The following is a 25,805-nucleotide window of genomic DNA, read 5'->3' as shown; positions in this document are numbered from 1 at the left end:
TCTCTGCCACCCGTCTGTCTCTGTGACACCCGTCTGTCTCTCTGCCACCCGTCTGTCTCTCTCTGCCACCCGTCTGTCTCTGTGACACCCGTCTGTCTCTCTGCCACCCGTCTGTCTCTCTCTGCCACCCGTCTGTCTCTCTGCCACCCGTCTGTCTCTCTGCCACCCGTCTGTCTCTCTGCCACCCGTCTGTCTCTGTGACACCTGTCTGTCTCTCTGCCAGCCGTCTGTCTCTCTGACACCCTCTGTCTCTCTGCCACCCGTCTGTCTCTGTGACACCCGTCTGTCTCTCTCTGCCACCCGTCTGTCTCTCTCTGCCACCCGTCTGTCTCTCTGCCACCCGTCTGTCTCTCTGCCACCCGTCTGTCTCTCTCTGCCACCCGTCTGTCTCTCATCTGTCTCTCTGCCACCCGTCTGTCTCTCTGCCACCCGTCTGTCTCTGTGACACCTGTCTGTCTCTCTGCCAGCCGTCTGTCTCTCTGACACCCTCTGTCTCTCTGCCACCCGTCTGTCTCTGTGACACCTGTCTGTCTTTCTGCCACCTGTCTGTCTCTTTGCCACCCGTCTGTCTCTGTGACACCTGTCTGTCTCTCTGCCACCTGTCTGTCTCTCTCTGCCACCCGTCTGTCTCTCTGCCAGCCGTCTGTCTCTCTGACACCCGTCTGTCTCTCTGCCAGCCGTCTGTCTCTCTGACACCCGTCTGTCTCTCTGACACCCGTCTGTCTCTGTGACACCCGTCTGTCTCTGTGACACCTGTCTGTCTCTCTGCAGGGGTGTGTTTGATATCCTGATCCAGAAGGACGGCTCCAGTTGCTGTGTGGGTCGCTATGATAATAAAGGCAGCTTCGGTGAACTCGCCCTCATGTACAACACGCCGCGGGCCGCCACCATCAGGGCCGCTCAGGAGGGGGCGCTGTGGGCGCTGGTGAGGTCACTTCCTGCTCTGCAGCTTCAACTTCCTGTGTTTCGCTCTTCGCACATTTCTTGAGGAATGAGTCCTAGGGGCCCTATTTTAACGATCTAAGCTCATGGTCTAAAGTGCACAGTGCAAGTGTCCGTAAACCACTTTTGCTAGTTTAACGACGGGACAAATGGTCGGCGCTCCCGGCCAGAGGCGGACAGAGTACACAGCTTCATTACTTGAGTAAAAGTACAGATACCCCTTGCTAAATTTTACTCAAGTACAAGTAAAAGTACTACAGTCAGATGTCTACTTAAGTAAAAGTACTGAAGTACTTGTTTTTAGAAGTACTTGTTTTTAAAAGTACTTGAGTATCAAGAGTACAAGAGTACATTTTCTAAATATTGCATTACTACTGCCACAGTGCTTACATTGGTAAACACAGCAAACACTTGAAGCGAAAACTATCATTAACTTGTTCAGAAAATTTAAATAGTCTGGCGAGGTGGGGCCACGGGTTGGCACATTCCCGGGATGGACCTGCTGCGTCTTCATCCATTGTTTCGTCCATGGTTTCGTCTCTTATCTAAATCTGACCACGGAGTTGACTTTGGCGGAAAGCTGAAGGTGATTGCTGATAGGCTGTCCCAATCAGTGGAGCCTGCACAATCCAATCACATTTGAGAGGGAAACAACAAATTGAGGGTTTCCAAGATTTTCCTTTTTTTTAGAAGTAACGGGTACTCACGGTTATGGATAGAAATGTAGTGGAGTAAAGAGTACAATATTTGCCTCTCAAATGTACTTGAGTAAAGTCATGAGTACTCCCCAAAAATGATACTCAAGTAAAGTACAGATCCCTCAAAATTGTACTTAAGTACTGTACTCAAGTAAATGTACTCCGTTACTGTCCGGCTCTGCTCCCGGCGCATGGTCTAAAAGGGTCGTCCCTATTCTCTTAATGAGTAATGGGTGTGTTTTATCTCTATTCTCTTAATGAGTAATGGGTGTGTTTTGTACGGTGGCCGAGAGAGCTCAACGCGCTGCAACTGAAGAAAACACATGCAAATAGAAAAACACCTGCAAATTAAGAAAACATCTTCATCAGTTTCACCACACATGTGTGCTCCAAATACTCACAACACAACCAAATACAGAAACGCGCTGCAAATAGGACAGAACACAACGGAAATGTTTCCGGGGAACCCAATAAGTGACGGACCCGGCTGGGACGTGCTTACAGCTGTCTGCTTTTATTATTATTATTTTTTTTTGCAAAACATACAGAGATGACACGTTTATGACATACAACTTTGTATACAATATACAAAATGTATTTACAATATGTTCAATGTCATAAGAATACTAAAAAGAACAATGAGCTGAAGACTAAAATAAATAAATAAATATAGAGAAAAAGAACATGAGGGAAAGACATTAATCTATACATCAGTTACACTGTACACATTTTGTCATGTTATGTTAAAATAAGTTTCATAAGAAATGTTAGAATGCAGCTAGGGTCCAAATATGAGACGGCAAGTTTTAAAGTTGAGACACTCACACACAGATATAACGCATATTTTAAAAACTTTGTTGTATAAAATGTATATTTATTTGCAACAGTTATGTTAACAGCAATAATACTATTTTTCTGGTAAGAACAGCTGTTCAGCTGATGGACACGCGCTGCGTTGTCATGGGAACATCCCAGGTGAAAATAATGAGGAAATTACGTCGTCTTTCGTTGCTTAGACATTTTCTGGTTGCTCCCTTCATCAACATGGCACACAAGTGCCCCCCGCTCCCTCCAAAGTGCCCGATTCAAGGGCTCTGCCGTCTGCCCTTTTAAGAGAGTAGGGCATAGGTAAAGCTCACGAGCAATAAGCACGTCCCAGCCGTCCGTCCGTCACTTATTGGGTTCCCCGGAAACATTTCCGTTGTGTTCTGTCCTATTTGCAGCGCGTTTCTGTATTTGGTTGTGTTGTGAGTATTTGGAGCACACATGTGTTGTGAAACTGATGAAGATGTTTTCTTAATTTGCGGGTGTTTTTTCTATTTGCGTGTGTTTTCTTCAGTTGCAGCGCGTTGAGCTCTCTCGGCCACCGTAGTTTTGGGCATAACGTGCAATAAACCAACCAGAGTCTCATCTCCCATTCCCTTTAAAAGCCAGTTGCGCTCGTGCCATGGTGGATTCACTATTTACATGGAGGAATTTGGCATTTAACAAATAGGAGCAAAAAAAACTGCTATTTAAACAACGTGGCGCAGGACATGAAAAATGAAAACTGCGTCGGGCTGAAACTACTAAAAAACACATGCGTTGGGAGTATGATAGGACCCTGCGTTCGTGTCTCGAATCAAACTCAAGCTTTCAGAACACTAGCAAAGTTTGTTGCTCTTAAAACAATAATCTAAAACTACCAAAACTGAATAAAAGTGCTAGTCTGCTGTTGTGCTTCACTGCGTATTGATGAATGAGTCCCAATGATTGTGAAACACTGATTCTGTGCCGTCAGGACAGAGCCACGTTCCACAGACTCATCGTGAGGAATAATGCCAAGAAGAGGAAGATGTACGAGCACTTCATTGAGAGCGTGCCTCTGCTCAAGTCACTGCAGGTGCGTCGAGTCGAGACCTTCACTGCACTTGTGCCGTTCGTTTCATGACCCTTTCTCTCTGTCTCTCTCTCTTTCAGGTCTCCGAGCGCATGAAGATCGTCGATGTCCTGGGGATGAAGAGCTTCAGAGACGGAGAGCTGATCATACGGCAGGTGGATTACCTTTCTCTACCAGATTACCTTTTATTCTTGATTTTTCTACCAGATTACCTTTAATTCTTGATTTTTCTACCAGATTACCTTTAATTCTCTACAAATTACATTTGATTCTCTCAGAAATTACCTTTGAATCTCCACCAAATTACCTTTTGATTTTCTACAAATTATTCTTGGTTCTCTACCAGATTACCTTTGGTTCTCTACTAACCCTTTCCACCAAAAATGAACTGGTTCGGAACTGGTGCTGGTTCAACTTGCGAACCTTCTCAGAACCTGCTTGTTTTTCCACTGAGCCCAGCGAACGATGTTGTTACGTCACTGTGTACGTTGCCATACGTCTTAGCTTTCCCAGAAATGCTTGCTCCAACTTCAAGCATAACAATTACAATGTTGGACTACATCAGGGGTGCCCAATCCTGCTCCTGCCGATCGACTGTCCTGCACAGTTCATCTCCAACCCTAATCAAACACACCTGTCTTTAATTTTCAAGTGATCCTAAAAGACCTTAATTGGTTGCTTCAGGTGTGTTTGATTAGGGTTGGAGATGAGCTGTGCAGGACAGTCGATCGGCAGGAGCAGGATTGGGCACCCCTGGACTACATCCTCTTTCTGCAAATGTTTCTCCTGGCTTTGCGATCCTATATTGGGGTCAGAAGACGACGTTTAGAACACATTTGTCTGGATTACTATAGACAGAGGTTACGTTCGAGAAGAAGTTCGACAATAACCCCGCCCCCAGCCCCCGACGTAAGCATGACGTGGTAAAAAAACGGTTCTAGTCCAGCAAAGAGTTGGTGCCGCTTTGGAACCAATTTTCCTGGCCGAGAACCGGTTCTTTGGCTGTCGAAACACAAACAACTGGTTCGCGAGTAGGCACCGGCTCCGAACCGGCACCAGCACTGCCTTGGTGGAAAAGGGGTATACAAGATTACCTTTGGTTCCACTAAATTACCTTTTATTCTCCACCAAAATACTTGTCACGGTTAAGATCCAATGAAGACGATGAATATAGAAAAGTAACAAAGATTCTTTTAATAAGTAACTCAGAATACAACCATTAGGTGAGACAGCGTGCAAGGCACAAACAATAACCGACCATGACACAGGACATGAAGGGAACTTAAAAGCAGGGTAGGCAGGTTTTTTTCTAAAAAAAACTTTTCCCCAAATTTGTTTAAACTGTCTTTATATACCAATACATAATTAAAATGTAAGTACTCTGAAAAAGAGAGTATAAAAATCGAGTGTCTGTAGTCCTCTCAGGGCTGCAATAAACACAGCTACTTATTTCCATTCACTCCCACCCCCTCCCTTCTGGGCTCCTTCCAAAGCCACGCCCCCAAAACACATGAACGCGCGACGCCGACCGCTCAGCTGGAGGACGCGTTTGCCAGCGCCCAGCGCAGAGCATGAGTGACATCATGTCAGAATCACATGTAATAAAATACCTAACTTTATCATTATGAATATAAACAACTAACATGGCTGTTAGTACTCACTATCAAGCTAGCATATCGATACCGGTAAAGTTTAAAATATATTGAGTTTGATTCGTAACGAGCTAGTAACATAAGGCAAAGCTAAAAACAGGTTGCATTGATACACGTTTTCCCATTACCATCAGTTACACTGTTGTAGCGCCCCCTACCTCCTTTTCTGAAGGTTCAGTAAGGGACAACACCAGGTTCAATAAACTAGTGCCTAAGAGATGTTGTATTACAAGGCCCCTCTGATGTCACTGAAATAAATACTTTTCTTTTGGAAAGCTACTCAGAATAAACACAAGTCCACTGGTTAAGAATAAACTCTGTTGAATAAAGAAAACACTGTACAGAATTTAATTAAAGTAGAATTATAGAGTAAGAAATAGCCTAAAATCAAATTTGCAAAATATTACTCAATCAAGTTAATCTCAAGTTTGGTATAATATAACCCCAAGAAGGGGAATATCACATGTGACAGATATACAGAATTGACCTCTGTGTCAAATACACCTCGAGTTAGTTGAGCGAATTAACACCCTTAAAAGTACATGTATAGAATAATTAACTTTGTGTTTCCAAAATACTACTCTGAACACTCACATTTTTTAAGCGCGCGGAATAACACTATATGAACTGATATTAAACACTGTGGGCCCACACACAGATAACACACACGCACACTCTCACAACCCACCCCGGAGCAGGCCTGAATCGTGGCTTGAGTGCGTAGTGGCCGTGGAAACTGAAACTGGCCTCTTCACTCTCCTGAGCACAAACAAAGAAAAGCAAACAAGGGTACCTGAATTACTGTAGGAGCTGTGAAATGATCGCGAAGCACCGTGGAAGGCCTCCTCCTGCAGATCCTCGTCCTGGCGGCCGATGAAGGTCACAGTCCAACGCAGCCAGAGGAACCCCAGACCTCACGGTGATCTGGGGCGCTATCTGGTCTCCCTCGGGTCAATTACAGGATGAATTCACGAAGATTTCAATCCGATTGTCCTTTTTTTATTTTTTTTATTTTTTTTTATATTTGACGATAACTTTACTAACAGTCTGTCTCAGCGCTATTTACGGCTAATCACGTAACCGCAGTAACGGAAAACAACGTAACGTAACACCGTGTCCTAACTACACGCGACGCCGCGACACGCGATAAAAGGCGTCTTTTCCATGTTAATCAGAGTGTTTGTCCTAACCAGGCGCGACGGCGACACGCGACGTTTCTAATTTAGAAACGGTTTCTATTTTTCTGCGACGTCGCGCTGAAACAACAAACACAAAATGTGGCGATGATAATCTCAGGTGCTGTTTATGTGCTTTATTTAATGTTTAAAGCGTGAAATGTGACTCTGAATATCATTTAGTGCTCCAGCTTTGAGGCTGTAAAAGCAACAATGGATATAATTCACCTCAGATCTTGAAATTAAACAAATGGAAACAAGAACGTTAAAACTGAACAAAGTGTATTATTTGACAAAGATTGTTTTAGTAACTCAGTAGCCCATGTATTTTTTAAATGGTGTAATATTTGTGAATTTGATTATGTAGCTACTTATCCACTTTCTTGCGAGTGCCGTCAAGATTAGCTACTCTCTGGCCCTGTCCCAAATGGCGCACTTCATGCGGACTTTCGGTCTCGTGGACTTGAATTGCGCGTGCTCGCTGAGTCTACGGGTCCGTAGGCCGTCCCATTCAGCATTTTACCGCTCTGAAGTGTGCTCAGCAGCGCCCCCTTTGTACCCTTGAAGCGGTCTTCCGCGAAGCCCGCGTAGAAGCAGGCTCCACGCACTTTAACTACCCAGGAATCCTTGCGAAAGGCCAATCAGACAACAGATGGGAGGAGATTTCACTCACGGATAATTGTTGACATGGCTGAGAAGAAAATATTACGGGTTTTATGACCTAAATGTACATTTTACCAGCTGTTACCTACAGTTTATACAAACATTATGGTCATCGACCAGTGGTTGATGTCTCAAACATAATAATAGCGTGTTTAATAATACGATCGTGTTATGATTCATTAAATAAATAGTACCGAATGTCAGGGCTTTACTGAGTCATATGTAAACATAGTATGAATATTGAAATTGAAAAAATTATGTTTAAATTATGTTTTAAAATTGTAATCTTAGTTCAAATGGAACATTATGTAGCCTATTATTATGTACAACTGTAAACATCATTTAAATAAGCATGATATATCTATTGTTTAATGCCCAGGTGATATGCACAATATCAAAATATAGAACTGTAAAATTAGGATGTGTAGTTGACATGCAAATAAGACATCGGAGCGCAAAAATGTGATTTCTCCTGTCCAACAACAACCAGGCAGTTATTTCTGGAGTGCCGATCGAGTCTGTCCCAAAAATACCTCTCAATGCGCCCTCGTGGACTCGCTCCAAGGGCCCTATAGGTCTGCACTACATGACGTCACCAAAGTGTGGACTCTGAGGAAGTCCACAAGTCCGGAGTGTGCCATTTGGGACAGGGCCTCTGTGCTGTGCACTTGCCGCGAGACTCCGCCCACACGCTGTTCTGATTGGCTGTGATTTTTGATTGATGTTGTGGCGTCTCACAGTCGCGTCGCGTCTAGTGTGGACAGATCATGGGACAGATACACATAGCAGATACACTGCCTGTCGCTGGAATTTTGTCGCGTGTAGTTAGGACACGGTGTTACACTCCAAATATTAATGACAGAATGAACTGAACCACTCATGTATAGAGCTTGGGCGTAGACGTTATGGAATGATGCATTGTGGGTAACGGCGGCCATTTTAGAGGCAACGCAGAAGCGTTCGGAATAAAGTAATAGCGTAGCCGACCGGTCTCCACCGGCACCGAGAAAGAAAGAGAAAAAGTTATGGGCCGTGACAAAAAAAGTTGGCTATACCGTATACTGACAAACTTAATAATGAAGCCAAACAACGCTACTTAAAAAACAAATTAGATTATAGGCTTATCGATCCCTATGAATAAAGTCTGGAGTAGGCTAATACCAAGCCTCAGTTTCCCTGATATTTTCCTACCTGGTCTGTGGAGTGAGCGCTTACACCTCCGATCCAGATTTCCTGTGCCCTCGGCAACAACATTCACACACACATTTTAATTGTTTAATAAACAAATGGGTTTTTTTTGTCACAGTCGGCTGCAAAGATGAGGTTGACGATGCTGATTGGCGATCTTCGCTGTAAGTTAAGTGAACGAGCCAGAGAGAAATGCAAATTGCATAAGGATTAACTTACATAAGCAGAGAGCTGTCTGTTTTCTTTCGTTTTGAATTGTTTGTTTAAAAGTAGACACTTTTAGAAAAGTAGAAACTTGTCACTGGAGGCTCACTTGCAGTTCACAAATGGATGAGTGCAAGATCTGCAGATCTACAAAGTAAACGCGGAGAAAACAATCGTTCGCACCGTGAACCAAGCATCAGTGGTGGTGACACACACACACACACACACACGTCAGATTCTGTGAGCTACGAAGCTTGTCTATGTGGGTTTGTTACACTTCAGGAGTTATTTATTATACGTGCAATAATCCACTGTTTTCGTCCGGTTGACGACCAGCGGCGACCCAAGCCATATAGGGAAAACTAATATGATTTATGAGGCGTTTGCCCTGTCGATCATGAGACCGATTACAGCAGTTCACAATACAGCAATACTGAACCATTTTCCAAAAAATAACCTAAATTAATGACCAAATGATCAACGTTACCTATAGCTACACTGGTCATAAATGAGTCCACGCTTCTTACTGATGTTCACATTCACATTTATTCTTCTCTGAAGTATCATGAAACACCGTGAAAACTAGAAGATAAACAAAACAGTTTCAAGCACAAAGCACCCAGAGCAACATTCATATACTCTTATTTCTTATGCAGAACAATACAACAATGTCTCACATTTTTTGTAAACAAAATTTAACAGTGTTTAATAAGTTATTAAGATAGCTCAATAATTATTACCGTGTTCGCCTGAAAGACCAGCTGTAGAATAATAGGCGGGAGCTTAAAAGTTCGCTGTTCTCACCCGCCACTCTCTCTCCTCTCTCGCGCTACTCTCAATACTTCCGGGTTTAAACATGTGACTAGCAATAACCAACTTTTCTCTTCTTCATAAATTTAACAAGAGCAACGTAACAAACAGTTTTAAATCACACTATTACTCAGGATTACAGTAAACAAAACACATTATAATTGCATTACCAAACAACTTTATCGTCATATGGGGGGTTGCGCATGAACAACTTCCGGTGTCGTCATGGAAACGAGCTCACACTGGACTTAGCGTCAGCTACACTCCCACCAAATGACCTTTGATTAATTAATAACAAATCATACAACCTTGGTGTTTTGTATGCATATTAATCCGACAAATCAATGGTTATTTCAAAGCATACGTTAAGGCCACTCATAAAACATCTGAAAACTGAGTGATATGGTAGATCCACAGTTATAAACTCTCCAGATAAGATAATGCAGAATACACCACATGAAATTTAAATGTTACAATATCAATTGAGAACACTTTTCTCACTACATAAAGGTTCAAGAAAACAATCTTTTCATAACAACAGAAAGGATTTGTGAATTGTTTGAATTGTTTCAAATTTGAATTGGTCAGAGACTAACTGCACCAGAGTTATGAAGCAGAACTTTAGCTGCTTTCTATGAGAATAACTAACTTCTGAATGGGTCGCTCAACGATGGATGGCTTGTTGAGGCGTTCACCCCTTTTTCCTAACTTGCGCTCTCCAATCTGTATTGTAACTCTTCGCACCAATCCATCATCATTTTCATGTACTTTAAGAACCCTGGCAAGTTTCCATTCATTTCGAGGGAGCTCTTCTTCCTTTACAATGACAATATCTCCGACTTGCACATTGCGTCTTGGTGCATGCCATCGTTGTCTAAGAGTGATGTTGACCAGATATTCCTTCCTCCACCTGTTCCAAAATTGCTCGGACAGATATTGCACCCGTCTCCAACGTTTTTTGGCATACAAGTCTTCCTTAGCAAAGTTACCAGGTGGGGGCAGAGGAACAGAGGATTTCATAGTGAGCAAATGATTTGGTGTTAATGGCTCCATACTGGTGGGATCACAGATACTGTCAATCGTAAGAGGGCGGTTGTTTACAATGAACATGGCTTCGTAAAAGAAGGTTCTTAAGGAAGTGTCGTCCAATCTTCCAGCACTGTGAGCAAGGACTGAGCCAAGCACACTCCTTACCGTTCTGATCTGCCGCTCCCATGCACCTCCGGCATGACTCGAGGCTGGTGCATTCATGCAGAAGTCGCACTGTTTATCTGCCAGGTATGTAGCCATTCTTTCCTTATCTAATTCTTTGAGAGCTCTTTCCATTTCATTTCGTGCTCCAACAAAGTTTGATCCTTGATCTGATCTGATCTGCCTGACGGCCCCACGGATGGCTAGGAAACACCGTAAAGCATTGATGAATGCATCGGTTGTCATGTCATCCAACATCTCTATGTGGACTGCTCTGGAGCTCAGACATGTGAAAAGGAGACCGTATCGCTTGTTTTCCTTACGACCTTGCTTGGTATAGAAGGGACCAAAACAGTCCATACCGCAGTACGTAAACGGTGGGGAGGGTTCAATACGGTCTCTGGGTAAGTCTGCCATCCGTTGTTCCTCTGGAGGTGCGCGGGCTCTTTTACACAGGACACACTGCTTTATGTGCTGGGCTGCTGCCTTACTGCCACCAATAATCCAGTAACCATTTGCCCTGAGTTCATTCAACGTTTGTCCTCTGCCCTGATGTTGTGTTTTCTCATGGTGGTGCGCAAGGACAAGGCGCGTGACAACACCATCCTTTGGGAGGATTATAGGGTGTCTCAGATCCAGAGGTGCGGATGCTTTCCTCAGACGTCCTCCCACCCTCATTATACCATCTTGGAGGAATGGGCCTAGCTGATACAGTTGGTGGTTACAAGGCAGCTTTCCCGATGTCTGGAGAATGTGTAACTCCTTTTCAAAGGCATCTTTTTGTGCAAGCTTGATGAGGGTGCGAGTGGCTCTCCTCCTTTCCTCAACATCAAGGGGCTTTGTGTCCTTGATCCTCTTGGCCAACCGCTGTATCCGAGCGACGACTTTTACAGCTGTGGACCATTTTGAGAACCTTGCGAGTCTCTCTTGAAAATCGACTTGCCTTGAAACATCAGTTTTCAAGACTAGGGTTGCTCTGACCTCGGGGTCTCCTACCAGTAGCTCTGAGGTTCCTTGGGCTGTAACTACCTCTCTCTCCCACAGGAACTTGGGTCCAGTGAGCCAGTTAGACTTGAGCAGCTCTGCTACTTTGAGGCCCCTTGAGGCGTGATCAGCAGGGTTGTGCTCTGTGTCAACATAGAACCACTGCCCTGGGTCAGTGGTTTCCCGGATTCTCTGGACACGGTTTGCCACGAAGACATGAAATCTTCTGGCTTCGTTGTTGATATAGCCAAGAACTACTTGAGAATCTGTCCAGAAATATTCTCTGTCAATCTTAATCTCTAGCTCCTCCTTTAGCATACTGCTCATAGCAGCAGAGATTACTGCTGCAGTCAACTCTAGCCTTGGTATAGTGACTATTTTGGTAGGAGCGACTCTTGCCTTGCCCATAATCAAGGTGCAATGCACCTTCTCTTCGCCCACCAATCTGATGTAGGAGCACTGCCCATAGCCTTGACTACTGGCATCTGAAAAGTGATGCAGTTCCACTCTCAGGACCTTTCCAAAGTTCTCTGGTGTGAAGCATCTTGGGATCTGAATCTTGTCAAGATTTCTTAGATCATTGATCCAGCTCTCCCACTTCGGCTTCAATTTGCTGGGGAGTGGCTCGTCCCAACTGATGCCTTTCTGACACATCTCTTGTAGCACCCGCTTTCCTTGCAAGATGAATGGGGCCAAGAATCCTAATGGATCATACACCGAAGCCACGACTGAGAGAACTCCACGTCGAGTAGCTGGTTTCTCATCAAGTGAGACCTTGAAGGAGAAGACGTCACCTTCCACATTCCATCGGACTCCTAGCACTCTGTGGACTGGAAGATCATCACAGTTGAGATCCACATTATTCACTTCAGCAGCGCGCTCAGTAACACAAATGGACTCCAGTACCTCTCGACTGTTGGAGATGAATTTATGAAGGTGTAACTTTCCTTCATCACATAGTGCTTGGGTTTCTTTCACCAGCTTGATTGCCCCATCGACTGACTCTAGGCTTATGAGGCCGTCATCCACATAAAAGTGCTTTCTGATGAAGCTAGCTGCTTCAGGGTATCTTTTCTCATTTTGGCTGGCCATATGCTTCATGCCGTAATTGACACAGCCTGGAGATGATGATGCTCCGAAAAGATGGACCTTCATATGGTATTCCCTAGGCTCTGACTCTGTATCCCCATTTTCCCACCACAGGAAGCGTAGATAATCTCTGTCTTCTTTGTTGACGTGGAACCTGTGGAACATTTTTTCCACGTCACACATAACAGCAATGGGATGTTTGCGGAAACGGCAGAGCACTCCAATCAGCCCGTTTGTAAGATCAGGTCCTGTTAGCAGATGATCGTTTAAGGCAGTGCCTGCATACTTTGCGGAGCAGTCAAAAACTACCCTGATCTTGTCTGGCTTCCTCGGGTGATAGACGCCTTGGTGTGGGATGTACCACACACTTCCTGACTCTGGTTGCTTGTCCGCTTCCTCTGCTTCCCCATCCTTGAAGACACCTTCCATGAATCTCACGTAATCATCCTTAAATTTAGGATCTCTGTCCAGTTTCTTTTTAAGGTGCTTCAGGCGGATTAAGGCAAGCTTCTTATTATCAGGGAGGTGAGGACGTGCTTTAAATGGAAGGGGCATCTCAAGATGGCCGCACTCGTTCTGATGGATTCTTTCCTTTAAGACCTGCAGAAATTGAATATCTTCTTGAGATATGCTTTTCTCTCCTGATCTGGTGTCTGCAAAATCAGATTCAAGGGCTTTAATAGCAGCAGCTGGTGTCACAGGTGGAACCTCCCTGACTGATATCCGATGGCACAGCCCAGTCACATCCCTGGAATTCACGCGCTGTGGTGAGCTCCCTACGATGCTCCACCCTAAGTCCGTCTTTATAGCGTAAGGCTCGTAGTCACCTCCAGTGAAAACCTCTCGTGGAGCTAGGGCTCTGGAGCAGTCATAACCAATTAAAAGTCCCACGCCACAATCCATTAGCGGAGGCATCTCGGGGGCTATGACTGCTAGGTGTTTCCACTTATTAGCTGTCTCACATGTGGGGATATGCGCACGTTCAAGTGGAATGAATTCCCTTGCATAGGCGGGAGGCAGGTTAATGAGGCAATCTGAAGAAAATCCTCTGAGTCCACTGACTCTCTGGCTTTTCACGATGGAATCCCTTCCCATCATAGTGGAAAGCTTTAATTTCACTGGCTCCATTGATGCATGCAACCTTCCACAAAGTTCCTGATCCACAAATGTGTGACTACTCTGAGTGTCCAACAGAGCATAAGCTAGGGTTTCAGAATCTGGGTTTTCATGTGAAGAGATCCATACTGGAACAATCATTGATGTGCTCCCACCCTCACCTCCATTCACACAACAAGATAGTGAGGATGTGTTTTCTTCAGCTTGCTGGACACCTTGCAGGGAAGTCTGATTTGCTGAGGGGCGGTCTTCGTGCAATGGAGTGGGATGTTGTCTTTTGCATATGCTACACATGGCTTTATTCCTACAGTCCCTTGAATTGTGTCCCTTCCTCAGGCATGCATAACATAGCTTATTTTCCTGGACGAACTTTCTCTTATCCTCCACAGACCTTTCCGTTAAGTTTTTACACTTATGTATGGAGTGATTCTCTCCACAACACATACACTTGGCTGTGTTTGAGTTATAAGCTGGCATGCTTCCTTTGTTTGATTTATTGGCATCCCTCAACTTGGTCTCCTCAACATTGTAGGATTTGGCTGTGGTGCTTGATGCGTTTGAGGCTTTCACATTAGTGGCGAAGGTGTTTGCCTTTGGACGTTTTATTTCTCTGAACGACTTTTCCTCAGGCCTTATCGCATGTAATGATGACACTGGATTGCATGCTATGCGTGCTTCCTTTGAGATAAATGAAGCAAATTCTTTGAAACTTGGATAGTCTCTGTCTTGATCCAGCTGCTTTGTGACAAAGCGATTCCACCTGGACGTTATCCAATCAGGGAGTTTGGCTAGCATCTTCTGATTCTCTTCGCAGTCGTTCAGAACCTGAAGACCCTTGATGTGAGGCATAGCATCACTACATGTTTGCAGAAAATCACTAAACTCTCTTAGTTTAACATACTCCTTAGCACCAATCTTTGGCCACTTATTAAGCTTCTCTCGGAAAGCACGCTGCACTACAAAGGAGTGACCATACCTTGCATTCAGCTTCTGCCATGCTTGCTGATATGCCTCCTCATCTTTTCTGTAGAAGCTTCCTTCTAGAGCAGACCTCGCCTCTCCACTTACGTACCTTTGTAGGTAAAACAACCTATCTGCCGGATTTGAACATCGTCTCTCTATAAGGGCTTTGAAGCTTGTGCTCCATTCTGTAAATTTCAGTGGGTCGCCAGAGAATACGGAAGGTTCTGGTAATGGAAGTCGAGTAAGGGCCACTGACTCCTGTAATGTCTGGACTAAAGATGCTTCATTCTGTGTAACTTGCTCTTTCAGGCATCCTGCAGAGGGAGTGAGTTGACAAGGAACATTTCCTTCACTGCATGGAGCACTGCATTTCTCACTCTTTTCTTTTGACTCTTCCTCAGTGAATACTCTGAGCCTTGCTTCAATGACCTCAATGTCTCTTTGATTTTCTAGCTTTTTCAGTTGCAGACGTTGTGCTTCAATGGCAGCTTCCCTTTCAACCTCAGCTTTCTTTGCAGCCAGCTGTGCTGCTGTCTCAGCTCTCTTAACTGAAATACTTGGTGACTCTGAAGGACGGTTGGAGCGGTGGCTGAGTGCGGTGACTTTGGAAACTGTGGATCCATATATGGACTTAGCATATTCACTGTCAAGCAGCATGCGTAACCTTGCTCTTTCCGCCTCACCATCAAAATCTTCTTCTCCCTCAATAAGGCGAACTCTCATTAATCCCAACAAATCAGCCGTCACCGCTACACTTGCATCAATTTTTCTCCGAATTTCTTGGCTTGGTGCATTTTTGAGCCGTATATTGTCGTATAACTCTTTTAATTCAGACTCAAGCTTCTCAACCACATCCATCATGTCATACAAGTCACTCTCAGAGCATGCCTGTTTCAGATTTGTACGAGCATTCTTGACTTGTGTTTTCCATTTCTCATACACCGAATTGAATTTCCTTTCTTTTTGGATTGATTCTTGCTCTATCAGCTCTATCATTTTTTGTGTTGGACGTCTGTCACGGGAGGATTTTCTTGGTTCATCATCTAACTGTGATGTCGCTGAAGAAGGCTCCTTAAGCGTCGCTTTAGACTTCTTGTTTTTAGTATGATCTGTTATTTTCTCTTTTTGTGTTGCTATAGAATTAGAGTCTAAAACGCCCTGCACTTCAGACAGGGAATCAATCTGCCTAGATACCTCACCATCCTGAGACAAAGATTCACTGAGAACTGACATTTTTTGATTATTAGCTGAGACTCGGAGGAAGAGACAAGGTAAGTTACAAGCACATGAAATACTGAAAAAGACAATGAAGCACTTTGATTAGGCTAAATTTGTTACACCTTTAACATAAGGATATTACTGTTGCCCATTTGGAATTAGACACTTGAATGACAGATAAACTCAAAATGTACCAGCACTTGTGATTTATAAATATCATTGACTTTATAGAAGACCTGAGTGCAAACCAAAACGTTACAATCAGTTACCTTTTATCCTTACTCAATGTCTTTCTCGTGGTCCTAAGCAACTGTAGGCTTTTATTTTGTAGCAATCAGTCTTTTTATGTCATTGTTATGGACCTGTCCATCTTTTGCCAGAGGATTTATTTTAAATTTCAGTATTGTACAGTCTGACCTGAAATGGATGCTGTCGGCTGAGGTAGACTGCAGGAGATGAGGCAAGACTACACGCTGAAACCTGTAGTCCACCGCAGAATATGAAGCAGAGCCGCACACTGAAAGCCTGAAGTTCACAACGGTATATGAAGCGGAGCTGCACACTGAAGACCTGAAGTTCGCCACAGAATATGAAGCAGAGCCGCACACTGAAGACCTGAAGTTCGCCACAGGATATGAAGCAGAGCCGCACACTGAAGACCTGAAGTTCGCCACAGGATATGAAGCAGAGCCGCACACTGAAGACCTGAAGTTCGCCACAGGATATGAAGCAGAGCCGCACACTGAAGACCTGAAGTTCGCCACAGGATATGAAGCAGAGCCGCACACTGAAGACCTGAAGTTCGCCACAGGATATGAAGCAGAGCCGCACACTGAAGACCTCTGGATGACGGATTTAGGCCACGTTTTCACTATAGCTACACTTGGTCATAAATGAGTCCACGCTTCTTACTGATGTTCACATTCACATTTATTCTTCTCTGAAGTATCATGAAACACCGTGAAAACTAGAAGATAAACAAAACAGTTTCAAGCACAAAGCACCCAGAGCAACATTCATATACTCTTATTTCTTATGCAGAACAATACAACAATGTCTCACATTTTTTGTAAACAAAATTTAACAGTGTTTAATAAGTTATTAAGATAGCTCAATAATTATTACCGTGTTCGCCTGAAAGACCAGCTGTAGAATAATAGGCGGGAGCTTAAAAGTTCGCTGTTCTCACCCGCCACTCTCTCTCCTCTCTCGCGCTACTCTCAATACTTCCGGGTTTAAACATGTGACTAGCAATAACCAACTTTTCTCTTCTTCATAAATTTAACAAGAGCAACGTAACAAACAGTTTTAAATCACACTATTACTCAGGATTACAGTAAACAAAACACATTATAATTGCATTACCAAACAACTTTATCGTCATATGGGGGGTTGCGCATGAACAACTTCCGGTGTCGTCATGGAAACGAGCTCACACTGGACTTAGCGTCAGCTACATTACCTACTGCCTACTATACGATACTATACTATACAGTACATCTACTTCCGTACCGTGATTCCCACAATGCATTGCGGCGTGACGCAACGATCCCGAGCTCTATACACACGGACTATATACACTTCAAAAGTATTAATACGATGATCTATCGATTAATTTTCTGCGATCTGTACGCTCAATCCTCTGGATCAGCTCTCGTCTCCCCTGTATTCACCACTCAAATCTCCCATTTTTTACGGGAGGGCGAGACTTAACACATACAGACCAATGAAAATAAAGATCAACCTAACTTGCTCGTTAAAACCACATTTTCCCCATAGACATCATTCCCATGTGAACAGCAATCAAACCTGACATAAGATCGCGCTCTTAAAGGGGCATACACACAATTATCTTACATCAATATAATAACTTATAATTCACTCACATTTTAGTTCTGGATGAGAGCAAAACAAAACAAATTACTAAATGAATAGAAATAAACTCAATACCTGTAGAATGTTGTTCTACTGGGTTACACTGTGATGAAGGTGAATTTCGTGTAAGATTCATAACATATACGGTTTTTTGCATGTAAGAGCTTCCACGATGAAAGCACTGTTGGCTCTGATGAGGACTAACGTTACACTCCGGTGACAAGCCTTTCTACCTTACTAGTTCCTTTTTTGCCTGGTTTGCCTTCGCTGACTCACTGTATGCAGGTACTGGGAATTGTGACCGCTCTTTCTCTGCCATAATTGTGATTCCGTGCTCCCATGCCTCTTCCTCTCCTCGAGTCAAACGGGTGCGCGCATGTGGGCGGCTCCTCCTGTAGCCGCGGGGGTGGTAGCCATGGTAGCGAGGGAGAGTGACAGTTGCCCAGCCAATCATTTCATTCGTTCCGAATGGAAATAAGTAGCTGTGTTTATTGCGCCCTGAGAGGACTACAGACACTCGATTTTTATACTCTCTTTTTCATAGTACTTACATTTTAATTATGTATTGGTATATAAAGACAGTTTAAACAAATTTGGGAAAAAGTTTTTTTAGAAAAAACCTGCCTACCCTGCCTTTAAATACACAGAATCTTTGATTTTCTCACAAATTACTTTTGACTCTATACCAAATTAACTTTGATTTTCTCACAGATTGTTGTTGGTAATCAAAAAGCATGTCTAATTAATTGAAATCATGAAACATTTACAATTTAATAACACTTTGTTAAAAGTTTAACAAAAAACTTTAACGTTTTCCCAAATCCTGTGTTTTCATATCTAATCAATTGAATTCATGAAACTTGAACAATTTCATAATTTTATAATTTTTTTATTTTTTATTTTTTTACAATAATACAGCCCTATGAAATGTTTGATGTTTTCAGAAATTCTCCATTGTGTTGAGGGTTATTACTGAAACTGAAACTAAAACAATAAAAAAAAACTTAAAATATACAAAATTTACATTTATTCAAAGTACTCATATTACTTTGAGAGGTAGATTCTACTGTACAATAGTAATATATTGCCGTCACAATTTCTTCAAGTTAAACCCAACTTTTTGCGCTTTAATATTCACACACACTAGTCCATATCGCCATCTGATTGTTCAAACCCTGTGCCGTTCTGTGTGTTCTACAGTAAATTGGATGTTTATGACAGTTTTGTTGCTGTAGTTTAGAGATGAGCTGATGCAGGTGTTCTGGTTAAATAATAAGGTGTTCTGTGGTTCCTCAGGGAGATTCGGCCGACTGCTTCTACATCGTGGAGTCTGGAGAAGTCAGGATCATGATCAGGAGCAGAGTAAGACCCTCACACACACGGACACATCGTCCTCGGCCGGCCTCGCGCTCACACACTTCTGTCTCCGTAGCCTGGCGCAGGTCAGAGGTCAGGCCAGGAGCTGGAGGTGGCGCGCTGCACGCGGGGACAGTACTTCGGCGAGCTGGCGCTGGTCACCAATAAACCGCGAGCGGCGTCGGTGTACGCGGCAGGAGAGACCCGGTGTTTAGGTGAGAACACCAGACGCTCGTCAGCTCTTCAACTGCTTGTTTTCATAGAGACACAGTTCGGGTTTGATACGCTTTGAAGGTCTGATGTCCTCGACACACAGTCCGATTTATTCAGAATTATGAGGTATATTAAATAGGGGTGTAACGATTCTGAACTCACGATATGATATTATTGCGATACTCCAACACATATGATAAAAGGGTAACAAAACATTTACTGTTGATTAAAATGCTAAATTTGATATTACATTGTGTGTGTAAATGCTTGGACTTGGTGCTGAAACCCAAAGCACAGGACAATAGAGACACCAGAATAACAATTTTCATGATTCTGAAGATGAAAATACTGAATTATTTTAGTTTAATATGTTTGCAATCTGTCACAGACTATATATATTTAAAATAATGAAGGCCACTTTTTACTGGTAACATCAGACATTTGGCATTATCTGGACCCACACATATTCCCCCACTGCATTATTGTACATTATATTCAACATTATATATAGTAGTTTAATTTAGTACTGACACTAAAAACTTAATTTTTTTTCTCCCACTATCCACAATACATATTGTTTCATTTTTGTATTGCGATATATTGTGACACGATATATTGTTACACCCCTAATATTAATGCATGCAAACATAAATACTGAAGAAATACTTGATGAGCAAACGTGTCTAGTGTTCGGTATCAGCTGAAGTTCATACTGAAACATCATCACCAGTGAAATCTGCTCTCTGTGTTTTATATAATCATATCAATAGCTGATTATGACCGAAACAATGTTTATAAACTAGTTATGATTTATATTTTCGATAAACGATACCAACAGTTAGTTCTTCACTCGAGAGCTAAGGATCGTTCGTGAGTCAAATATGACACAGTTCAGTACCCATAATCCCTTGCACTTGAACAATTTAACCAGTCGTACGCTCGTTATGATCTGTCTTACAGTCGTACGCTCGTTATGATCTGTCTTAGTCGTACGCTCGTTATGATCTGTCTTAGTCGTACGCTCGTTATGATCTGTCTTAGTCGTACGCTCGTTATGATCTGTCTTACAGTCGTACGCTCGTTATGATCTGTCTTAGTCGTACGCTCATTATGATCTGTCTTACAGTCGTACGCTCGTTATGATCTGTCTTAGTCGTACGCTCGTTATGATCTGTCTCACAGTCGTACGCTCGTTATGATCTGTCTTAGTCGTACGCTCGTTATGATCTGTCTTAGTCGTACGCTCGTTATGATCTGTCTCACAGTCGTACGCTCGTTATGATCTGTCTCACAGTCGTACGCTCGTTATGATCTGTCTCACAGTCGTACGCTCGTTATGATCTGTCTCACAGTCGTACGCTCGTTATGATCTGTCTTAGTCGTACGCTCGTTATGATCTGTCTTAGTCGTACGCTCGTTATGATCTGTCTTAGTCGGACGCTCGTTATGATCTGTCTCACAGTCGTACGCTCGTTATGATCTGTCTCACAGTCGTACGCTCGTTATGATCTCTTAGTCGTACGCTCGTTATGATCTCTTAGTCGTACGCTCGTTATGATCTGTCTTAGTCGTACGCTCGTTATGATCTGTCTTAGTCGTACGCTCGTTATGATCTCTTAGTCGTACGCTCGTTATGATCTGTCTCACAGTCGTACGCTCGTTATGATCTGTCTTAGTCGTACGCTCGTTATGATCTGTCTTAGTCGTACGCTCGTTATGATCTCTTAGTCGTACGCTCGTTATGATCTGTCTTAGTCGTACGCTCGTTATGATCTGTCTTAGTCGTACGCTCGTTATGATCTGTCTCACAGTCGTACGCTCGTTATGATCTGTCTCACAGTCGTACGCTCGTTATGATCTGTCTTAGTCGTACGCTCGTTATGATCTGTCTTAGTCGTACGCTCGTTATGATCTGTCTTAGTCGTACGCTCGTTATGATCTGTCTCACAGTCGTACGCTCGTTATGATCTGTCTCACAGTCGTACGCTCGTTATGATCTCTTAGTCGTACGCTCGTTATGATCTCTTAGTCGTACGCTCGTTATGATCTGTCTCACAGTCGTACGCTCGTTATGATCTGTCTTAGTCGTACGCTCGTTATGATCTGTCTTAGTCGTACGCTCGTTATGATCTGTCTTAGTCGTACGCTCGTTATGATCTGTCTTAGTCGTACGCTCGTTATGATCTGTCTTACAGTCGTACGCTCGTTATGATCTGTCTTAGTCGTACGCTCGTTATGATCTCTTAGTCGTACGCTCGTTATGATCTGTCTTAGTCGTACGCTCGTTATGATCTGTCTTAGTCGTACGCTCGTTATGATCTGTCTCACAGTCGTACGCTCGTTATGATCTGTCTCACAGTCGTACGCTCGTTATGATCTGTCTTAGTCGTACGCTCGTTATGATCTGTCTTAGTCGTACGCTCGTTATGATCTGTCTTAGTCGTACGCTCGTTATGATCTGTCTCACAGTCGTACGCTCGTTATGATCTGTCTCACAGTCGTACGCTCGTTATGATCTCTTAGTCGTACGCTCGTTATGATCTGTCTCACAGTCGTACGCTCGTTATGATCTGTCTTAGTCGTACGCTCGTTATGATCTGTCTTAGTCGTACGCTCGTTATGATCTGTCTTAGTCGTACGCTCGTTATGATCTGTCTTAGTCGTACGCTCGTTATGATCTGTCTTACAGTCGTACGCTCGTTATGATCTGTCTCACAGTCGTACGCTCGTTATGATCTGTCTTAGTCGTACGCTCATTATGATCTCTTAGTCGTACGCTCGTTATGATCTGTCTCACAGTCGTACGCTCGTTATGATCTGTCTCACAGTCGTACGCTCGTTATGATCTGTCTTAGTCGTACGCTCGTTATGATCTGTCTCACAGTCGTACGCTCGTTATGATCTGTCTTACAGTCGTACGCTCGTTATGATCTGTCTCACAGTCGTACGCTCGTTATGATCTGTCTCACAGTCGTACGCTCGTTATGATCTGTCTTAGTCGTACGCTCGTTATGATCTCTTAGTCGTACGCTCGTTATGATCTGTCTCACAGTCGTACGCTCGTTATGATCTGTCTCACAGTCGTACGCTCGTTATGATCTGTCTTAGTCGTACGCTCGTTATGATCTGTCTCACAGTCGTACGCTCGTTATGATCTGTCTCACAGTCGTACGCTCGTTATGATCTGTCTCACAGTCGTACGCTCGTTATGATCTGTCTCACAGTCGTACGCTCGTTATGATCTGTCTTAGTCGTACGCTCGTTATGATCTGTCTCACAGTCGTACGCTCGTTATGATCTGTCTCACAGTCGTACGCTCGTTATGATCTGTCTCACAGTCGTACGCTCGTTATGATCTGTCTTAGTCGTACGCTCGTTATGATCTGTCTTAGTCGTACGCTCGTTATGATCTGTCTTAGTCGTACGCTCGTTATGATCTGTCTCACAGTCGTACGCTCGTTATGATCTGTCTTAGTCGTACGCTCGTTATGATCTGTCTTAGTCGTACGCTCGTTATGATCTGTCTCACAGTCGTACGCTCGTTATGATCTGTCTCACAGTCGTACGCTCGTTATGATCTGTCTTAGTCGTACGCTCGTTATGATCTGTCTTACAGTCGTACGCTCGTTATGATCTGTCTTAGTCGTACGCTCGTTATGATCTGTCTTACAGTCGTACGCTATAATGATCTGTCTCACAGTCGTACGCTCGTTATGATCTGTCTCACAGTCGTACGCTCGTTATGATCTGTCTCACAGTCGTACGCTCGTTATGATCTGTCTTAGTCGTACGCTCGTTATGATCTGTCTCACAGTCGTACGCTCGTTATGATCTGTCTTACAGTCGTACGCTCGTTATGATCTGTCTTAGTCGTACGCTCGTTATGATCTGTCTTACAGTCGTACGCTCGTTATGATCTGTCTTACAGTCGTACGCTATAATGATCTGTCTCACAGTCGTACGCTCGTTATGATCTGTCTCACAGTCGTACGCTCGTTATGATCTGTCTTACAGTCGTACGCTCGTTATGATCTGTCTTAGTCGTACGCTCGTTATGATCTGTCTTACAGTCGTACGCTATAATGATCTGTCTCACAGTCGTACGCTCGTTATGATCTGTCTCACAGTCGTACGCTCGTTATGATCTGTCTTACAGTCGTACGCTCGTTATGATCTGTCTTAGTCGTACGCTCGTTATGATCTGTCTTATAGTCGTACGCTATAATGATCTGTCTTACAGTCGTACGCTCGTTATGATCTGTCTCACAGTCGTACGCTCGTTATGATCTGTCTTACAGTCGTACGCTCGTTATGATCTGTCTTAGTCGTACGCTCGTTATGATCTGTCTTACAGTCGTACGCTCGTTATGATCTGTCTTACAGTCGTACGCTCGTTATGATCTGTCTCACAGTCGTACGCTCGTTATGATCTGTCTCACAGTCGTACGCTCGTTATGATCTGTCTTACAGTCGTACGCTCGTTATGATCTGTCTTAGTCGTACGCTCGTTATGATCTGTCTCACAGTCGTACGCTCGTTATGATCTGTCTCACAGTCGTACGCTCGTTATGATCTGTCTCACAGTCGTACGCTCGTTATGATCTGTCTCACAGTCGTACGCTCGTTATGATCTGTCTCACAGTCGTACGCTATAATGATCTGTCTTACAGTCGTACGCTATAATGATCTGTCTTACAGTCGTACGCTCGTTATGATCTGTCTCACAGTCGTACGCTCGTTATGATCTGTCTTACAGTCGTACGCTCGTTATGATCTGTCTCGCTTATTAAACCATTGTTAGAAGTTTTTAGTTTTTAGTTTGTTCACTCGTTAAATCAACCTTTCTACAGTAATACAGTAAACTTACAATGAACAATACGTTTATTATTTTTTGTTAATGTTAGTTAATACAAATGTCCATGTTCACCCCGCATTAATTAACAGATACATCTTTTGATTTTAATAATGTATTAGTAAATGTTGAAATTGACTAAGAATAATAAATGCGGTAGAAGTATTGTTTATTGTAAGTTCATGTTAACAAATGAACCCTTATAGTAAAGTGTTGCCATGAAATGAGTTTGTTCGACCCTGAGAAGTTCAATAAACAGAAACGAAATAAGGAAACCAGCATTTTTCTAAGTTCAAGCAGATTCATGAACCGGTTTCAGTCCGAACACAACCGTGGATTCATATTTAGAGTTAAATATAATGAAGGCATTGAAGACGAATCATGCTAATGTGACAAACCAACATTATAAAACAAAATACCATCCTCATAATGCCAATATGACCAAACACTTCCTGAAATTATTCATGTGCAAGGGATTATGGGTATTTCCTCAAATGGACCAATGAAAGGGTATGAAGTTCAGCTGATCTTCTGTTACAAAATACATCAACAAATAAAGTCAATATAGGAATTACATGAAGGTATTACTTCAATATTTATATTTCATTTATACATAATGAAACACATATATACATATATAGATAATATTAAATATGAGCATTTTACATTTTAAGTTGCTCACACTAAATATCTTAAAAGTTGAATCTCACATTTTGTACATTTGATGCCGTTTGTCTGATAAAGTGGATTGTTTGTGTTTGTAATTTAAGGCAAACATTTTTCCTGATGTTTTTTTAAGTCGACCATTGAAGTGTAAAAATGCAGTATAACGTCCGTCAGAAACTGACAATCCTCCATGTTTCGCTCAACATGATAAACTTCGTCAGCTTCAGTCGTTCACAGTGAGTTTGTGCTGAAAACAGTGGAAACCAGTTTATCTTTCTGACTCCACTGATGGATATTTGTTCTTGTTTTAAGCACAAACTCACTCAGCTCATTATCTCCAGTCATGTGTCTTCTCCAGTAAACGTGTTTTGATGCAAGAGTGTTTGACACAGAAGACGAGTGTGTGTGTGTGTGTGTGTGTCAGTGATCGACGTGCAGGCGTTCGAGCGTTTGCTGGGCTCCTGTAAGCAGATCCTGAAGAGGAACATCTGGCAGTACGAGCAGCAGCTGGTGGCCGTCTTCGGGTCCAGCGTCCACATCAAAGACTGAACACACACTCATTACCACAGAAAACATACACACTCACACACTGAACACACACTCAAGATTACCACAGAAAACACATGTGCAGGTGTGTGTGTGAGGTGCAGGTGTGTACCCTTAGAGAAGAGAATATTCAGTGAGATGCAGGAGGGAATAGTCTCATCAGATCTGAAAGCCGTTCTGAATGATATAAATGTAGAGCCACATGACTTTAAAAAGTTGATTTTCTAAGTGTTTTACATCGAGTCTCCAGTTTCCCCTTGTTTGTGCCTCTGTGTCTTGTCTGATGTTTTTTATAGTATTTGAAAAAAGCAAAAGAAAATTTTCAACAAAAAAAACAAAATATTGCAGAGTTAAAGCGCTGTCAAACACATTTCACATCTGAACTCTTCAATCCTGCCTTTCATTTCCTCAGACATGATTTCCTGTAGTAAACATCCTGATATATCTGCTAAAAACACCACTTTAATCTTATTTCTGTTTTATTTGCTGTTTCTCTGATGAATAAACGCTGAGTGACAAAAACAA

The 25,805-nt window shown here is 43.0% G+C and overlaps 1 protein-coding gene across 1 annotated transcript in view; it reads left to right on the top strand.

Moving 5' to 3' along the window:
• prkar2ab (protein kinase, cAMP-dependent, regulatory, type II, alpha, B) overlaps positions 1-25,805 on the top strand; it is a 28,963-nt gene extending 3,158 nt beyond the window's left edge. The window contains exons 5-10 of the mRNA XM_084117821.1: positions 772-925; positions 3,421-3,522; positions 3,600-3,674; positions 18,944-19,009; positions 19,080-19,218; positions 25,159-25,805. Coding sequence (XP_083973947.1) covers positions 772-925; positions 3,421-3,522; positions 3,600-3,674; positions 18,944-19,009; positions 19,080-19,218; positions 25,159-25,283 — 661 coding nt within the window. The 3' untranslated portion in view covers positions 25,284-25,805. The remainder of the gene's footprint in view (positions 1-771; positions 926-3,420; positions 3,523-3,599; positions 3,675-18,943; positions 19,010-19,079; positions 19,219-25,158) is intronic.

The sequence above is a fragment of the Abramis brama genome (genome assembly GCF_963993115.1).
Source record: "Abramis brama genome assembly, chromosome: 6".
In the NCBI taxonomy this organism is placed as follows: Eukaryota; Metazoa; Chordata; class Actinopteri; order Cypriniformes; family Leuciscidae; genus Abramis; species Abramis brama.
Note: the sequence above shows the minus strand (reverse complement) of the source record. Positions and strands in the feature narration are given on the sequence as shown.